Source organism: Serpula lacrymans (assembly GCF_000218685.1).
Source record: "Serpula lacrymans var. lacrymans S7.9 unplaced genomic scaffold SERLAscaffold_4, whole genome shotgun sequence".
Classification (NCBI taxonomy): domain Eukaryota; kingdom Fungi; phylum Basidiomycota; class Agaricomycetes; order Boletales; family Serpulaceae; genus Serpula; species Serpula lacrymans.
Genome location: NW_006763293.1, coordinates 2,390,910 through 2,408,758, shown reverse-complemented (window position 1 = coordinate 2,408,758; position 17,849 = coordinate 2,390,910). Strand labels below are relative to the sequence as shown.

General features: G+C 48.2%; 8 protein-coding genes across 8 annotated transcripts; 6 read left to right on the top strand and 2 right to left on the bottom strand.

Annotated features, from left to right (window-relative positions):
* Window positions 1-1,491: 1,491 nt before the first annotated feature.
* SERLADRAFT_462103 (uncharacterized protein) lies at window positions 1,492-4,785 on the top strand (the record flags this gene model as incomplete). Its single annotated transcript, XM_007315922.1, has 2 exons — window positions 1,492-2,595; window positions 2,652-4,785. 2 exons carry the CDS (start codon window positions 1,538-1,540, stop codon window positions 3,937-3,939), a joined length of 2,346 nt encoding a protein of 781 aa, XP_007315984.1.
* A 1,372-nt stretch (window positions 4,786-6,157) lies between these two features.
* Window positions 6,158-6,636, bottom strand: SERLADRAFT_462097 (uncharacterized protein; the record flags this gene model as incomplete). Its single annotated transcript, XM_007315921.1, has 1 exon — window positions 6,158-6,636. A coding segment is annotated over one exon (429 nt), but the record flags the coding sequence as incomplete, so codon positions are not given.
* Window positions 6,637-7,799: 1,163 nt separating this feature from the next.
* On the bottom strand, window positions 7,800-8,723 carry SERLADRAFT_383593 (uncharacterized protein; the record flags this gene model as incomplete). The annotated part of the gene is made up of 2 exons (XM_007315920.1): window positions 7,800-8,429; window positions 8,495-8,723. The coding sequence occupies one exon, from the start codon at window positions 8,058-8,060 to the stop codon at window positions 7,866-7,868; it is 195 nt and encodes a 64-aa protein (XP_007315982.1).
* Window positions 8,724-9,507: 784 nt separating this feature from the next.
* Window positions 9,508-10,319, top strand: SERLADRAFT_447110 (uncharacterized protein; the record flags this gene model as incomplete). The annotated part of the gene is made up of 2 exons (XM_007315919.1): window positions 9,508-10,156; window positions 10,224-10,319. One exon carries the CDS (start codon window positions 9,753-9,755, stop codon window positions 10,095-10,097), a length of 345 nt encoding a protein of 114 aa, XP_007315981.1.
* A 583-nt stretch (window positions 10,320-10,902) lies between these two features.
* SERLADRAFT_462093 (uncharacterized protein) lies at window positions 10,903-13,231 on the top strand (the record flags this gene model as incomplete). Its single annotated transcript, XM_007315918.1, has 8 exons — window positions 10,903-11,033; window positions 11,237-11,413; window positions 11,471-11,599; window positions 11,661-11,909; window positions 11,963-12,145; window positions 12,207-12,632; window positions 12,687-12,758; window positions 12,808-13,231. 8 exons carry the CDS (start codon window positions 10,924-10,926, stop codon window positions 13,010-13,012), a joined length of 1,551 nt encoding a protein of 516 aa, XP_007315980.1.
* An 846-nt stretch (window positions 13,232-14,077) lies between these two features.
* SERLADRAFT_383585 (uncharacterized protein) lies at window positions 14,078-15,052 on the top strand (the record flags this gene model as incomplete). The annotated part of the gene is made up of 5 exons (XM_007315917.1): window positions 14,078-14,225; window positions 14,292-14,444; window positions 14,499-14,650; window positions 14,703-14,763; window positions 14,827-15,052. 5 exons carry the CDS (start codon window positions 14,111-14,113, stop codon window positions 14,916-14,918), a joined length of 573 nt encoding a protein of 190 aa, XP_007315979.1.
* An 86-nt stretch (window positions 15,053-15,138) lies between these two features.
* On the top strand, window positions 15,139-16,270 carry SERLADRAFT_462086 (uncharacterized protein; the record flags this gene model as incomplete). The annotated part of the gene is made up of 4 exons (XM_007315916.1): window positions 15,139-15,429; window positions 15,485-15,796; window positions 15,855-15,924; window positions 15,986-16,270. 4 exons carry the CDS (start codon window positions 15,191-15,193, stop codon window positions 16,055-16,057), a joined length of 693 nt encoding a protein of 230 aa, XP_007315978.1.
* Window positions 16,271-16,649: 379 nt separating this feature from the next.
* On the top strand, window positions 16,650-17,807 carry SERLADRAFT_462082 (uncharacterized protein; the record flags this gene model as incomplete). Its single annotated transcript, XM_007315915.1, has 5 exons — window positions 16,650-16,704; window positions 16,758-16,833; window positions 16,887-17,109; window positions 17,167-17,374; window positions 17,496-17,807. The coding sequence occupies 5 exons, from the start codon at window positions 16,677-16,679 to the stop codon at window positions 17,732-17,734; spliced, it is 774 nt and encodes a 257-aa protein (XP_007315977.1).
* Between the last annotated feature and the right edge of the window lie 42 nt (window positions 17,808-17,849).

The window sequence follows — 17,849 nt, the reverse complement described above, 5'->3', positions numbered from 1 at the left end:
TTTTGGAGATCAACCCACGTTCACCGTTGATCGAAGGGCTACTTCGTCGCGTCCAACATGTCTATTCAGAAGAAGACACAGAGGCGGAACTTGAGCTGAAGGAAGTGGCTTCCATCCTTATAGATGGTGCTCTTGTACGTTCTGGTTTCGAAGTGCCCAACTCAAACAGGTAAGCCAAATTTACCTTTGAACAAGTAATTGTGTGCTGAAGAAGCTGTTGTAGCTTCTTAAATCACATTGACCGAGTTCTGAGGCGGTCCCTTGGTGTCTCGGAAACAGCTCCCACGGATAGCACCGTGAAGCCAGCGCCTCCAGTTGACCCAAAACTTCCAGTTGACCCAGCCAGCTCACAAGACGATGGGAAGCCTTACGTCGAGATCCCAGACGATCTGAAAGACAAGATTTCTATCAGTATCGAAGAGATTGATGACGAGGATAATGTTGTGCATGATGAACTATAAGGCTGCTGGATGTCTGGATAGTCTATTATCATGTATCTTTTCTGTGAAACTGGGGTTTCTTGAGACAGTCTAAGGGATTGTACTTGGAGATAAAATAAAATGTAAAGATGACATTCACTGAGCTTTTGGGTGACTTACAGCAAGACTTGCAACTGCCAAGGTTGAGACACATAATTATTAGGTCTTCCACGTGGCGTGGTATAAAGTGGGCGGCCAATAGCTGCCTTCATGTGATGGGCCAAGTACTGCCATTTCTCAGACTTATACCAGCCCTACACCACCCACATCATTCCTGTTGCCATTCTCTCCTACAACATTAAGACAATCCTTTGTTCATTGTCGATATTCACTCTGATTAATACTCCAAATGGCTGCGCCCTTCTCTCGGCTTCAGCTAGCAGCAGCCCTACTCGGTAGGCATGAGGTAGTTTCACTCCAAGGCGGATGGCACACTGACTTCCCGCTGTACAGAATACGATAATGACTCTACAAACCCCAATGCACCCAACCGTTCGGCCCACGAAAGTGCAATCTTTGCTCATTTACGCCGCAACAATGATGTTCACTCTGCAGACATTCCTCGCCGGAGCACCGATTATTTAGGCGTTTCTGTTCCGAGTGAATCGGGAAGCCTTGGTGGTAGAGAGTCAGTCCTGGGTCCAAGGAAATCAAGGGGTTCTATCGATGCTCTGCGTAATCCATTTGGCGAGACAGATGAAGAAGAAGAGGAGGAGGAGCGGCTAGATGTTGACCTGACTTCATGGGGGCTTGATGCCTTCCTACCAAAGGAGAAGGGCAAGGGCAAAGGCAAGGCAAAAGCACAATCTGAGATACTTCCTAACCCCCATCCTGTTGCGGTTGTCCAACCTCCACGGAGCGTTCAAGGTGAGGGATTCAGGGGACGAACAGCTCGATCCCCGAGTATGGGTGCTCTTAGCGACTTTGGAGTGGGAGGTGCATTCTTAGAAGCGCAACCAGGCTCTGAAATGCATCGACGCTCTTTGGGATCTGCACTTGATCTAGCAGAGATACAACCACCGCAGCCACCACTTCAACGTCGTCGCGCTTCAACGCATATGCTCATTGAAACTCTCGCCGTGACACCTCCTCTCCATTCCGTACCTTTCCCAACGGGTTCTGTTCGCTCGGCTTCTCCAGCGCCTGAAGACGCCCTAAGACCTTCCTCACGCTCCTCTCGTCTAGATCTGAACAATGGCCGTTCTCGTAACTATTCAGACGCTAGCTTTGGTTCAAAGGCTCTACTCAACAATACCGATAATGAAGAGGAGTCTAATCCATTCGCTGTCAGACCTCCATCTCCGGATCGTGCGTCTCGATTTGATCCCAAAGCCCGTGGTCGCACCATGTCCAACGCCACAATGGGCACTATGGCATCCAAGAATATGCTTGCTGAAGAAAACGCTTTTGCTGTAAGGCCGCCATCTCCATCTCGTTCTTCCCGTTTCGACCCCAAAGCTCGCGGTCGTACCATGTCTATTGCATCCATGGGTACCCGAATGATGCTTGAAAATGATTATGATGGGGAAGAATCTTTCAGGCAACAGGGAGGTCGGGATCGTCCCTATTCTACATTGGAACTCTTAAGGCCCAAAGTCCTCGTCATGCCTAGTCCATTGCAAGCTGTAAGCGTGGCAGCACCTAAGCCCCCATCTCCTCAGACGAGAGAGGGATTCCTCGTGTCATCCGAGGGACGGCCAATGCCTCCTGGGGCTCGCACTATGCGCCGTGCTTCAATGACGCTATCGGCATATGAGCCGCCTTCCGCTCCTATCGCTTCAAATTCTTTCACGCCCAACCCCCGTTCCAGTCTTTCTTTATCTCAGTTGGCATTCAGAAATACTCTTGTCGTCGGTGGTCAGAGGGATATCGCATACACTGACATCGACAATGCTCTTCCTCGCGCTACAGAAGAAGGCGAACAAGCTCAGTTTTTCGAGCCTCCCCCGATTGTTATAGAGAAGGCAGAATCACTTGCTCCTGCATCTATGCTACTACCACCAGCACCCCCTCCTACAGAGGCAGAATTGTTAGCGCGCCCTGCGGGTAAATTGTACGGAAGGAGCTTAATCGATAACCTTGAAGCACGCAAGGCGAACATGAGACAGAAGCAACGGTAAGTACATTTATATTATGAGAGCTAATGATTAAAATAAAACCCATTTTTTTCAGTGTTTTTACTGGCGATGATAGGCCATCTATGATGGCTCGGGGACAAATTCGGCGCTCAAGCACTTTAATTGACCCAGCCTCACTTCAGAGGCCAGTCTCAACGAATCTGGAAGCAAACTTAGCAAGGCGTAATTCTGCTAACGCTAAGCCCCTTCTTGAGTTCAATGACAAGGAAGGGAGACCTACCACGTTATTAGGCATGCCAGGAGATCCAAAAATGTCAAAGAGTCGTTCCGTATTCGGAGTTGACACAGTATGGGAGCAAGAGATGGTCAGACTTCGAGAGATCGAGAAACAAGAGAAACTTGATGAGGAAGCTCGACGCAAACGGGAGTATGAAGAGGCTGAAAAAAGCAAAAAACGCAAAGGGAAATCCAAGGGTAAAAAGAAGGCACCAGAGCCCGAACCGAGTCCCGAGCCTGAGCAAGAAGCCGAACCTGACACGGTGGAAGCAAGAGTTAGCGCTGATCCTCCCACCTTGCCCGCTATACAGAAACCCGTTTTGAGGAGAGCACCACTCCCTGTCGGTGATTACGACGACGACGAGAGCGAGAGCGATGTCAGTGATGCCGCTGAAGCTGGTCGAAATACGGGTGGCCGCAGCCGTTCTGAGACCGCTGCCGATCGTTGGGTAGCTGAGTCTTCGGACGAGGACGATAATAAACCCCGTCGCACACCGGGAGTAGGGCTTAGATTCCCAAACTCCCAAGCCCCCATGGCCGGAGTAGGCTCTCACAATAATGACGAAGATAGCGAAGAAGATCTTCCTTTGGCCGCAGCAGTGGAGCGGGTAGCTAAGAGAGCTACGATGCTTCCTCTCCACAGACAACCTTCGGATGATGAAGACGAAGATAAGCCACTCTCGATGGTCCTCAGCAAAGCGAAACTGAACATCAACTTCGATGCCGAGGACGAAGATGACAAACCTCTCGGCCTACGTGCATCTCGGGTACCATTCGAGTCGCAGACGTCGCTTCCTCTTGCTGGTGACGATGACGACGACAAACCTCTGGCCTTCCACCCCGAACACCAACGACGGACTCAGTATCAGATGCTAGCTCAAGCCCAGCAACAACAAATGATGTTACAAGCTCAATTCACAAACAGCATGTTTTTCGGTAATCCGGCTATGATGGGCTCTGGATTCTTCGCACCACCCATGGCACCTCCCCCCATGATGATGGCACCACCTGCTCCAATGCCTTCACCACCCCCTGAGAACGCGAAGTTCGGTCTTGTAGACCGATGGCGGCGTGATGTTGCGGTGGAGGGAACAGAAACAGGTTAAATTGGGTATTAGATCTTTTTATACATTTCTTGTGGAATATCCTTCTAGTCGGACACTCCTGGACACTGGTCTTAACAATAGTCATTCCTTTTAATGTCCTTTGCATACAGAAATACATCGGTACAATCGAGATGAAATGTCCAGATAGATCTACTCGAAAAAAATACCGTGAAAAATTGCAGAATGAATCCGTGGATGCTGTTATCAAAATTAAAGAGAGTGAAAAATATGGTAGGGAAAAGGTAAACGAGTACAGGATGACTGTGCGGATAACAAACAGACGAGCACAACACAAAAGACGACGATCATGATGGGTTGGTAATCCACAACCTGCGCTTTGGTACTGTGACGATAGAAACTTCTCGCCTGCCCATCTCCTCTTCAATCCTTCGCTGCCTCGTATCCTCATCTTCATCGTCATCATCGTCATCAGTTTCCACACTGCGAGGCCCTCCTTGGGATGTAGATAGGTCATCGTGCCCGGCTTGGCGGTAGGGAGGTTGGTGAAGATAGGGACCTCGGTTCTCAGTAGGGAAAGGATACTGGTCGGTACCGGTCATCGATAGGGGACGGGAGGTAGGTGTTCCTGGCGAGGCTGTGGGCTGGGGTGGCTCAGCGCGAAGCCGAGCAATAATTGACGTAAGAGCAGATTTTCTTGGCCGGCCATGCCATGCGAGTGCAAATAATATGCAGTAAAACAGCAGTGTCCAGATAAGGAACACAGCAAAAAGAGCTTTCGGTGCGCGGTACCACAGGGCTATGAGCGATAATATGCATAATGCCAGCATGAGGGCGTGGAATAGTATGCGCAGACATAGGTCAAATGTCGAGGGCATTTCATATCTTGGAGCAATAAAAGTTGGCGTGGGCATAAGAGCGCGAGTGCTCAACATGTCAGTGGCAACAGGAGTAGAAGCTCCTCCATGGGTTCTCTGCGCTTGATTAGCAGCAAAATCAAGCTCATTCTACGAGTAAGAGAAAAGATAGAGTAATGAGCGTCAAATACTGTATTTAATATTAGGATATCAAAACTTACTACTGCGTTCAGACTGCGACGCCGGTCCATCCAATCGACATCCCCTAAACTCCTGGGAGCAACAGGAACTCGTTGATACGCGTCCGTATTTGAGAGACCATTTGTACTAGCACGACGAGTACGTGCTGGTCGGTTGACAACTTCAAATGCTCGCTGGGGCCCAGCAGAGCTGACAGATTCGCTGTCGGTAGATACTCTTCCTTCACGACTACGCCGGCCAGGCCATAAAAGACTCGAACCACCCCAAGAATGCAGTCGGGCTCGTGGCGATGAAGGCGAAGCTGGTGGATAAAGAGACTGAGTCGTACTAAAAGCTGCCAATTTTTCAGCCGTATCGGTCGAATTAGCACGATAAGTTGTGCATTCGGAATTTTCTGGCACATGGTTTTTGCCTCGTGTAGAACAGCAGAACATAGAGAGAACATATATAAATGGTACTATTGCGTAGAGCGTGATGACGAGTGCAAGACCAGCATCGCCATGTCCAGTGCGCAATACGACCCCTGAAGTTGCGCGTTTCGACAGAGTCGTAGAAGTTGAAAGAGAAGTAAAGGACGATATCAAACCGCCCAAGCCTGTTCCGTAAGCCATGACCGCTATGACCGCGGAAAGATAAAACAACGCGATATTACGATCCGCAGGGCGATTAACTTGAGCCGAGGGCAGGGCCATCCGAAAAAGCAAAACAGCTGGGAGGAGAAGGGCAATAGAAAGGGGAGCAAGGAGTTTGTGGGCGAAGGAAACGTCATAGGCCTGAAAAGACTGTGAACCTGGAGAGGTGGTAGAAGTGGGACCTGGGGTACCTGAGCCCGATGTGGTGGGTTGCAAAAGTTGTACAGCACACTGTGTCATGTATTGATTAGTGACGCCTGCACCATCGGCGTTCACACCTGTTTGAAGTTGACCATCTGGAGCGCCCCATGATCCATTTGTCTGAGTGATGGAGCCATTGTAGGCCCTAAGTATCCAGACTTCATTGAGATAATTTCCAGATTCATCTCGTCCACCGAATACGAGTGTATCGGATGCAAAACCCCGTGATGTACCAACCAAAGCTTGAGTGTACGATATAGCAGCAGCGCCCTCTCGCGGTGATGGGTATGCAGGGACACCTATTGTTCCCGGGTCCCCAGCGGGTAGAATTCGGCTCCAGGCGCCAGTTTGAATATCTAGGACGTCTACTTCGCCCTTTTGTGAACCTCCCTGGTCGTTCCAATATGTAGAATTGAAAGTGCCAAGAAAGAGGAAAACTTGCGTCGGATAATTCCCTGAAAAGGTGCTGAGATTTGGCACTACTGTCCCGCCAAAACGAGGAGCCGGACATGCAGGTGGCGAAATCTCAGAATTATCGCCCGGGTCAACGACATAAGAATCTGGTTCTGCGCATGATTCGTTGGAGTCATTAGGAGTATCACAACCTCCTACGGAGACGACAGAAGTATATACTACGGTTGCCGCCTGATCCACCTTTCCTGGTGCATTGCCGACTGTTTGGCTTGTCCAGCTTCCATAAAGATCGTTTGCCAAATTTGACGATAGCGTCCCAGTTATCTGAAATTCCCAAACGTCGGAAAGATTGTACATGTTGGTACCATCAGTGCCTCCCGCCATATAAAAAGTGTTATTCGTCGAAGCGGCATTAAATTGTGATCGAATGTCCCGACCACCGGAAGCGCCCCATCGAGGAGGAGGACTACCTCCTGGCGAGATGCTAACCTGCGACCAAAATTGATTGATAAAATCAAATTCCTACACGATGATTAGTTTTCGGATACATGCGAGCTGATAAAATACGTGACTGACCCAAGCATCATCCAGAGCTTCCGAATTAGCGCCCTGGCCACCTATGACCAAATGACCTTGGCGACTGGAGAGAAGGTGAGCATACAGGATATGATATGATATATATGGATATATGCGTACTAGCTTGAAGAGAAATCCTCGCCGCTGATGGCCATGTATCTGGCAGGAGGTTCGTTCTGTGGAAGATCTGCCTGTGGAGTAGGGGTTGACCACAGCATAGTTTCGAGGTTTAGACTAGATTGAACACGATTGATGATAAATCAAAGAAGGAGAAGGGACATGGGCGTGAAAAGTTACGTACAGGAAGGTTTGAGAAGTTGGGATACCGCTGGAAGATTGGCCACCGAATATGATTACGGAGCGAGTTGTATCATCGTAGCCTATTGATGCGTCTTTGAGGGGTGGGGCTGAAGGACCGCTGAGGAGGGTGGTGATGTTGAGCCACTGGAGTGGAGGGACTGGGGTATTTGTTGAGATTTGCTGAGCAGCAGCGGAGGAAAGAAGACATTTTAAGAAGAGAAAAGCGCATATAGGGAAATGGGAAAAGCTGCTGGGCATCGTGTAGGAAAGAGAAAGAGAAAGGGGAAAGGCGGGGTATGGAGTGGGGGGGCGTATGTCGCCAGCTGGCGCTCGCGATGAGCTGCGTGTGCGAACGCTGGACGTTGCAGTGAACGAGAGACACTGTGTGGAAAGGCGTTGGCTGGCCGTGTCCGCACCCGTGTCACACACCCACACTCCTCGCCCGCCACCTCGTCACGTGCTCTGCCGTATCGCCGACCGTGTCTGCCACTCGACTATTTTAACGTCCTCGTCCTCGTGCCGCGCATGTCCATCATCCCTGTTCTGGGCGTTCGGTCCCCGTGTTCTCCCACCGCATCCACCCTCCCCCACTGCTGCGTAAGCTCGTAAGTACAACCCACTCTATGACTACCACTCACGTCTTGCTCGCTAATACACCTGCACCCACTTCCTTATCTTTAATCATTTGCTAATCCACGTTTCATTCAGCACTTTGTTCCATCCACCTCTGACTCAGCACCGAATCCTTCGTGCGACTTGACGTCTCTCCATGCACCCATTCTTATCCTCAGCTTCTATATTTGCACCACTGCCGTCCTTCTCTCTCCCAGCCCACCCAGCCGCAGTTCTTATAATATAAACATTTCTCTATCTGCGCAGTGCTGCGAGTGGCAGTTGCCGATCCCTTCCTAGCATCCGTGCGAAATGCAATGTCATTGAGATAACCTCTCCGTCCTGTGTTAGTTAGGTAGGCATCCGACATCAATGATCTTTGTATAATCATCGACGCCGTCATCTCCATTCATCTCTTACGAGCGCACCATCATCCACCCCATTCCCGACCTCACCGCAGTGTGCATCCAATGCATTATTCAACCAATGCGTTATGAAGCCTGTAGGATATCTCTTGGCCTATCTTGACAGGTTCTGTTCTGTTCCTTAGGCCTTACCCCGGAATATCGTCACAAAAACGTGCCTAACAATCAGGCCGGCGGTTCACGACTTCTTCTCCGCATCTAGCAGTGCTGCGCTATCACGTAGTCATTGATGTCACGGCATGCCACTGAATTACCTTTCGTCAATATCTTCAGTCGTCCCTGTCAAGGACACGGTTTCAGTCCACTGCAATCGCGTGAGTTCCATTTTGAGTTTCGTACCTTTTCATTTGGTAACGTTTGGGATTTCCCCGCCTCGCAGATCTCGAGCTTCGCTACAATATGGGCGCTGTTTATCTGAACTTGAACATCACGATGGGAGCGATTATTATTGTCCCTCACGGCGCCCGATGCAGGGTGCTACCTGGTCGACCGCCGCGGCATAGTCGCTTCGTAACGTAATTCACTTATTTGTCTTTTGTCGAGCGAGCTACAGCCGTCAGAGACGGGTTGTATTGATCGACCCTTCACGTCATGACCCAGTTGCCTGCAATGCACCAATTAAACATGTGGCCCCTCTGCATTTTCCAAAATTTGATGGTTCTCTCCACGAGATAAACTTGAGACACTCTATCTAGTTATTGCTTTCTTATACGGTGCTTTCAATTTCCCGTTTTCTTGAACAAGCTGTATATCCGGTCATTCAATTATTCACCGGTGCGTGCATTTGCTCTCTGTAAGAATTTTTTGTTATGGAGCTCATCGCTTGGTGTAAGCTCCTAGCCAAATTCGATATGACGACCGTCGCTGTCGTATATTGAATATAAATGCATACATTTGTTAACGTTTATGTCCTAGTGATGGTATCAAAACGCACTGTTTTAATAGCCTACCAGGCTGTACAAAGCGTACCATTTTCAAGCTTTCTAGCATGTTTATTCTTCACAGAGTGCTTGGAAGTATGCACACCGGGCATCATAAACTTGAGCTGAATGCTGTGAACAGTTGTCGCAACCGCGAAAAGAACAAGGAGGATAATGTTGGATATATGTCTGATGCGTGATTGGGCACTAGTCACGTGCTATCCGTAAATCATTCTCGTTAGCGCACGCGTTAGATGGTCGCCTTCGTCTTTCCTCCGCGACCAAATCATGTTGTCGTCTCCCGCGAAACGTACATTAACAGAGCATGCGCACGTGTCTATGCTCTCCTCGGAGGTACAGAGATCTGATGAGTGAGTATCCTGAGCAAATGAAAGTGGGAAGACTTGGTTAAACATAATGCTATAGTTTACCTGCTGATCTGACTGCAAGCATCCGCAACGCGGCTTTACGCGCCAGAAAGAGTGAGTTACTTTAGTTCGGTTATTTTGTGGGTGTAGAACGCGTTTGACACGCCTGCGGACGCGACTTGCAGACGTTCTGGAGGGCTATCGCAACGAAACTCCATCTGCTCCTCCTACCACCCCTTATTCGTCTCCAGAGAAACCTGCTCGTCTCACATCAGTCGTATCGCCCCTTCCCGCGAACGATGCTATTCGAGATGTATTCTCCTCCGCTCCACGTGGTGGTTATTCCCCCATGCCATCACCTAGCAAACGGAGGCGCTCTGACTTTGATCGAGAAACTGAAAAGGGTACTATATCAGATGAGGATTCGGACGTTGAGATGAGGATCGAAGATCAAGGAGGAGTGATAAGCACTGTTGCCACTGACGGCAGTCTGGGCAAGCGTGCTATGAGGCCCATGAAACCCTTGCGACAGCCTTCGAAGAGTTTGATGCCAAAAACACATCCCGCGGCAGAAGTAATAGGCTTACTGAGATTTCATGGCAAGGCGGATATTGTAACCTCGAAAATCGGTCTGTCGGGTGAAGGTGGGTCCACCGCATCCGACGATTCGCCCCTGTATTCTATGAATCTGTGATGGCGCGGAGGCCTTTATGGAGAGCTTGAGCGGTCGTTTTTGCCATTGTATTATTTATGGTAAGTCGTGGTCGTTGCCTCAGCCACTAAGACACAGCTAATTATTTCAAATGCGGTGTTCCGTCAGGCCTGATGTCGTATTAATTTATTTTTGTACTACCAGTGTACCCGTTCGTACCTACACCTTGAAGTGCATCGATGAATCGTTGGTCGTTTTAATCACCCTAGTCTCGTACCGCAAGATAATGAGGTTTCCTTAATTAATATTCCGCTAAACAGCTCGGATTTTTGGAAATTGTCTTTACCGACACGTGATTAAACCGAGATTCACCGAGGTCATGATGTTCTCGTCCACACTACAAAGTTCGAAGTACGCAAATGAGATCCTTGCTTCAAGGATCAGGCATCCCCTCTTCTCTACCTGTTTTGTGCAGACGGACGAGTGGTACGTAAGAGCTTTCGGTTGCCGTTTGATCGATATGCCTTTGGACCCACATTGGATCTGTTTGATACGTTTGGCGGCGGCGTGCGCTGTATCCCGGCCCCCCTCAGCCTAATTTCCCACATAATGGACTCGTGCATCTTTTTGGTAAAGGGCTATGTCTCTGTTGTCTCTTCAGCAAAACGTCGGGGTTCAGTTCAAACGTACAGGACAGAAGAAGACTTCTAGATCTCCGGCAAGATGCCATGTCAATACTGGGAAAAACTGGATATAGCTGTTGATCGCGTAGTTGCCTCACATCTCTGACTTCCTCCGGATAGCTTCTCATTCTGCTTTTAAACCCCTACCTTTCGAAAGTAAACCCCGTACTATTAGAGAAACTTTTATGCCCCATTCCATATCCCCTCATACCTCTATGCCATCAGTCACAACCTCGCCACCACTACCAGACGGAACCGAAGAACAGAACTTTGATAAAAGGAAGAAACACTTGTGGCAAGTATCTCGCTCCTTCAAGAATCACCCCTGAGGCCGATGGGCTTTTGTGTTTCTACCTCATTGGCTAGAGTGCCCGCCTCGATAGCTGCTTTCTGCAAGTAGCGATCGCTATCGTGATCACTCGATGCGTCCCCTCATTATAATATCTGATCTACTGTTAGCAAGCTCGCCACTGACGCCACTTCTTTTCATTTCTCCAGGGTGTCAGACCATCCAGAAGACGAACCAGAGATGCAAGGACGTCATAGGTCCTATCAGTGTACGGCTAGCGGGGATTGGGATTATCGTGACCGTAGCAGGGCGTTAGCCCCTGGCGATAGTCCTGCCCAAGCAAAGGCAAGAGCAGAGGTACTGGAGCGCACCCTTAAATCTTCCAGGTAAACGCCACGTTTATTCTTGACGTTCTCCTGTAATCGAGACGTGCATTCTACTAGACGAAACAAAGATGCCTCGTTGTATTTACCTTCTGAAATGTGCGCCTCCACACAAGGTGGCGCTTCCACCCTCCCTAAATCGTGGAAGCCGGGAGATCCATCCAACGCTAGAACTATCCCCCATGATAGGTAATCGAGATGGTTTTATACTTGCGTATGTAATCATGTACTTACTGATCCCATCCGCCAGAATTCACTCCCCACAACCTAACCACAATGAGCCACTACGCCACGGTGACAATCACCGACCTGGTTCATCTTACCCCCCCTCTTTGTCAGTATTCAACTCTCCCACAGCAACATACATGTGGCCGAGTTTTCAAGCTGCTTCCCAAATGAGCCACCGTCCATTGATTTACGTCAACTATAACAAAGAATCCCCCAACCCGAGTTCAACGGCGTCTACTCCTCCGCGAGAACCGGTGCCCCCGAGGACACCGTAAGTCCAGTTCCCCGCTCTGTGCAAAGTTCGAACTTAGTCAATTTTATCAGTCCAAGAGCGCTTTCTCGCCATGATCACCATTTACCTGCCTCTATACCACAGAAAAGGAGTCCATCGCCTGACCTAGAGTACGTCACTTTCAACCAGCCAAAAAGCTCACTTTACAATAATGTATATTTTCGATATAGAAATCCCCCAGCGTCTACACTGAATAGAATCATTGAACCTCTCAAGTACGCTATTAGACCCTTTCGCACTAATCGTTGTGCTGATCGTTTTCTATGGTCAATCAAGTCGTATTCAAATATCACGCGGTGACTCGCAATCACCATCATACCTTCAATCGTCCAGATACGGACCCGGCGGGCCTGCCGCGCAGTCTAACTCGCGCCATGATGACCCGCCACCTAACAAACGCATCAACAGTTCTCCCCGCAGCGACTGGCATAGCCACGAGGAGTTAAACGATAGTAGCCCACCATCAGACACAACGAGTGAGAGTTCAGCCGTTCCCCCTACGACTAGGAGGACGTCCCCAAAAAGTGAAGGTGGGGGAGAATGGGAGCAATATGCTCACCAGACTTTGTCGTTCAACGGCTCAGGCAGAAAATGGTTATGTACATGGGTCGTAACAGACTCGGGTCGACCAGTCACCTGCAACTACACGTCCAAAAAGCAACTCGTGAAACGACACGTCGAGACAACACATCTAAAATACAAGTGAGTACTTGACATCATCGCCCCGTGTTCGTGACTAATGACGCGAAATACCAGACCGTATGTTTGCAGCGTCTGTGCAAAAGGTTTCCCACAGAAAACATCGTTAGACACGCACATGCATGGACAGTACGTAGATTCACGCTGTGATGAGGCTTCTACTGACGCTCGTTATCAGTACCGGGTCAACTCCACATGAATGCCGGTACGGGTGCGGTATGTCTTTCAAAGATCCTGCCAGGAGGCACAGACACATGGTCGAGGAACATGGCTATGTCCCACGGCAATCAAAGCGGAAACATAAAGTTGGACAGCAGCCCGAGGATCCTTCTGATTTTGAATCTGTGCGGCCATGGGATCTCGAAGGTAGTTCTAAGACTTGATGACCATATCAGAGGATGAGTAGCTGGACTACGATATTGACTTCATTTTTATTATTATGGACGCTGTTATGCCTGCCTTCACCTATTTTTCTTGGTTATATGGAACTATGGATATGTTTCGATAATAGTTGTATTGTATTCGGTTTGTTACCAGGAGACCGTATCTGTAAATTTTGATCAACTGTATCTAACATTTTTCTCGAAATGGATTTTCCAACATACTTGTGCTCAGACCCAGCCTCCACATTATTATTATAGCAAGAGACTGGCTGTTTCGCAGCGCCCAGGAACATCATGCATTCATGGTGAGCAAGCTATTGTTACACGGATTGATGATATTGATGACCATGCTGCGAAAATGCAAGTTTGACACGCCATAAGAGGGTTGTGGTACCCTGCAAGCGCTTTGAGAACAATTAAAGTTTGGGACACACTTGAAAGCTTGAGCTGGACTCTGATGCATGGGCATCCAGGTAAATGATGCCATGCTTATCGTGGGGGTAAGTTATATTTGGGCCTTCATCTCGGGACAGAGCGGCATCAGTAGAATGTCGTGTTGAGCCACCAAGTAACCCCATCGCTAGAGTTCACTCAGCCGCGTCATTGGGCTATAGAAAGGTGATTTGAGACTGTAACAGACTAAAATAGAGCAAGGAATCATGGAGCTAACAATTGAAGTAAAATCTGGGTAAGACGGGCGAGAGAGTCCGCAAACGGTGGATCATGATGAAGCTGCAAGTTGAAGCCTGGTTGAGACTGCATCTCAGATGGATGTGGCCGAGGTGTAAAAGCCCTGAACAGCCTGGACCCTCATAGAAGTTGTGTTAGTACAGCTGGACTATTAGCGGTATACAGCGCCTTCAGAGCGCCTTCGCTATTGGTAGCGATAAATGCAAACAATTATAGGGCATGGCTGGATCGAAGGTGTTCCGAACGCTAGAGCGCTTAACAAGTCCGCTACACTTGCCAAAATCTGATAAGTTCCTCAAACCACCGCAACTTCCTTTTTAGGATGCGTTGAGTGACGGGCATTACGGAGGCTCGGGCGATCAACCGGCCAATAGGATGGCGCAGTTGCACCCTTTCGGCATGTTCCCGATGGCACCCAAACCACCACCACCATTGGGCAGTCTAGCAGTGCAAGCACCCTCACTGACATCGCAACTCGTTCATGTATCACAGTCAACATGCCATAACTTAAGTCTGTTCAAAGGTGGGTATCGGCGGAGCTGGCTTTTCTAATGCGGTCTCCATTTTAATGGCTGTTTCGCCCTCATAGATCTGCTGAAAGAGTACCGCAGACTTGACGATACCATCAACATGCGGTTGAATCGCTCAAACGCTCAGTTCCGTGATAGGGATCGAGAAGGTACTGCTGGTAAGGGAAATATTCAAGATCAGGCATGTGCGTACCTGTGGAAGGAGCTAGTTGGTATGTTTTGTCATCTCCTTTCCTGTCTTCATGACGAGCTACATCATTTTTTAGAGAACTGGAAGAGACGGACAGAAATTATAGAATACTGTGATGGCGTCGTTGACCGATCAATGCAGGAAAAACGTGGTGCTGTTAACGACCTAAAAGAGGACCCACGAGCTCAGCGCAAAATACAAGCAGCTTTGTTTGCCGACCAAGTCAAGGTATGTCCATCATTCTTGTCACAATCACCTGCATCTCATGTACTTGATGAAGCGAAACCAAGTTCATAATGAATTGACGGTTGAGAAGATTGTACGACAACGATCACTCGATGGTGGGTGGTGTTCTCCTTTATTGTCAACGTGGGTTTATTAATTACTCCAACCCGTCACATCAGCCTTTAAGTCGCGGTGTCGATATTTCACGCCACCTCTATCAGATGCTGATGCGAGAAAGTGGTGGAATGCAGCCCAATCACGCGAATTTTAACTCCTGACGCTATCGATGCATTTTTATCTTCATATCAATTAAGTATATTTACAGGCCTGCAATTGTACGATATTTCATCCGGTCGCTTGTCTTTCTGTGTCTATAGAGAAATATGACTAGTCTCCCTGCTTAGCGCAAAAGCCAGTTGTTGTAATGTCAGCTCAGTCTGATTACGTAATATTGACGTAACCAATGGTCTCAACCGTGCGTCTTGACAATTGCAGTAATAAGTTCGCTGGACGGGGGCATTTTGCGTCTTATCATCCACCAACATGTTCTCGTCCCTGCAGGTGCTATTAGGCCTATTCACAGCAGCTTGGGCTCTCTCGCCCCCTCTGGTTTTGCAGGATAGCGTGCATGGTCAACTGAACCAACTGGACGATGTTAAAGTACCCGTTGTGCTGGGTGTCATGTCTCGTTGCCCAGATGCAATGTTATGCGAGTCTGTGTTCAACCGTGTATTGCAAAGGGTTGGAAGCAAAGTCGACATATCTTTGACATTCATTGCCAAGTGAGCACTCCTTACTAGCCACACTCTTGTACAAGACCTCAATTCAAATCGACAGACCCAACACTTCTGAGCCAGTATATGGCGTTACTTGCATGCATGGCACAGAGGAATGCGCAGGCAATGTCCAAGAACTCTGTGCTGCCAAATACTCATCTACTTCTGGTTGGTGGGACTTCCTACAGTGCCAGAACTTCCAAGGCAGAGAGAAGATTGGAACACCTGAAACTGCGTTGAGCTGTGCCAAAGCCGCCGGTATTGAGTGGGAAAACGGTCCAGCAGGCCAGTGTGCGGGCGAAGACGGGCAGGGGGAGGAAGGGGTACGGCTTCTACAGGAAAGTGTTCAGAACACCATTAGCATGGGAATAACGTGCGTCATTTGCATCATCTCGTATGAATTGTGCTTATATAAAGTTTACTATATGCAGCAAAAGCTGCACAATTATGATCAACAACGAAAAGGTTTGCATCCGTGACGGAACTTGGTACGAATGCGAGGTACGCTAAGCATGATGTTTAAAAATCTTAAAAAGAGTCTTGTGTAACTGTTGCGTTCTAGGGAGGACATGCTCCAACTGACTTTATTCGCCAAATTAACGAAGAATACGAGAGACTCAATAGCGATGACTGAAGCCCCAAAAGAAGGATTCTGATATGACGAAACTTCATAGGAGAGGATGATTTATGCAGGAGGAGTATATGTATTGATGAATAGCGTGCTCGACAACGATGAATTAACCACCGAGGATTAATTCATATACGATAATTACTAGATTCAGACCTATCAGTGGTACTAATGTACATATAGTCGTAAGCATTTGTTCCATAAAGATTGAGAGAGACTTACTGCGCATCAACGTCCGCACTGCGCTAATGAGATTTATTAGTCTGACTTTGACTCCTACGTCCTGTTGAGCGTAACCAAAACCCGGTTGATCGTAACCCTGTTGAAAGCTAGCATTTGTATTTTGAGGCTGAGCGTTAGACCAGCCAACTACAAAAAATCAGTATAGAAAAGTGTAAGAAGGTCAAACGCGACTAACTTCGTGCGAGAAACCGGTCCTCGCTGAGCACGGCCATGGCATTTATGAGGAGAAGCGAAACATATAGAATAGTTCCAAGTGTGAGCATGACTGCACGAGAAAGTGCAGTTGCCTCTGCGCAATAATGTTGGTAGCGAGTGTCGTGGTCACTCTTCCTTACAGGTGTAGCTTTGAGACTCCGCTTCAACGGTCATTTCTCTTACCAGAATGTCGCTGGGAAGAGGTCTCCGAACCGGTAAGCAGAACACAAGTCTTCACGGTTCCATCGCTGATGTGTTCTAAATGCAGCGAGTCATGTAAGACATTGCATTCAGCAAAATCAATCTGCGTCGTCGTCTCGCATACAATGGGAGTGTCGTCGAAGGTATGTACACTATTTTAACTCACCACATTTCATACTAAGTGGACGTGTCACAGCGCGTCGAACTTCTTTAATCCTCTGCAATGGATTCAAGAAAAATTTCAACCGACGTATAGGCAACCAGTAAAGCAGGAAACCCTGCAATCCCAGAAAGAGCGCGCCAAAGAAGGCCAGCAAAGTGTGTTTGAAGTTGCAGCAACTCAAGAGAAGAAACGTCAGGAAGCCCGCACTGTCATTAAGGGAGGAATTGTTGCACCCCAACCCAAGAAGCATACTGAGGTGCGTTTAGCTATAAAGTGATATGTGCTTGTGACGATTCTCAATATTTCAACTTAGCATAAATACTCTACGGCGAACTTCAAGATTTCGCATAGAAAACTTAACAAGCTTGGTCGACAGATTTCTGGGATGCCTATAGATCATGCTATCATGCAAATGCAGTTCAGTGAAAAACGAGCAAGTGATCGCATAAAGAGTATGTTGGCTACCGCCAAGGACCATGCGATACGCTACAAGAACTTGGAATCCTCTAAGCTTATCGTAGGTATGTCGTATGTTTTTATTCTCTGCACTGTTATTTCGTGTGTACGAGCGCACGAGTTTCTATTCTGTTCTCTGATGAGGAAGCGGTGTTAATATTTTTTCTTCGTGGTTTCTCTTTGCAGCTGAAGCATGGGTCTCGAAGGGACCTAAAAGCCTAAAACGGTTTGAGCCGAAGGGACGAGCGAAATACGGTATCAGAGTGCATCCTGATTCACGGATAAATGTTGTTTTGAAGGAAGGCAAAACGTTCGAGGAGAAGAAGAAAGCCGAGCGGGAGAGACGATTGAAAAAGATTGTTTCAGCTGGTTTAGTGAGGGAAGATGTTCCTCTGCGGAACCCCAGTGCATCTTGGCAATGGTAGACTATAGATTATATTTTCTGTGCTAGCATATAATGTTGTCTCTTGGAATTACAAGCTTTTTGAGCATATGTTTCAAGCTTTGCAGAGCATGTGCTATAAATAACGCTTGTGTATG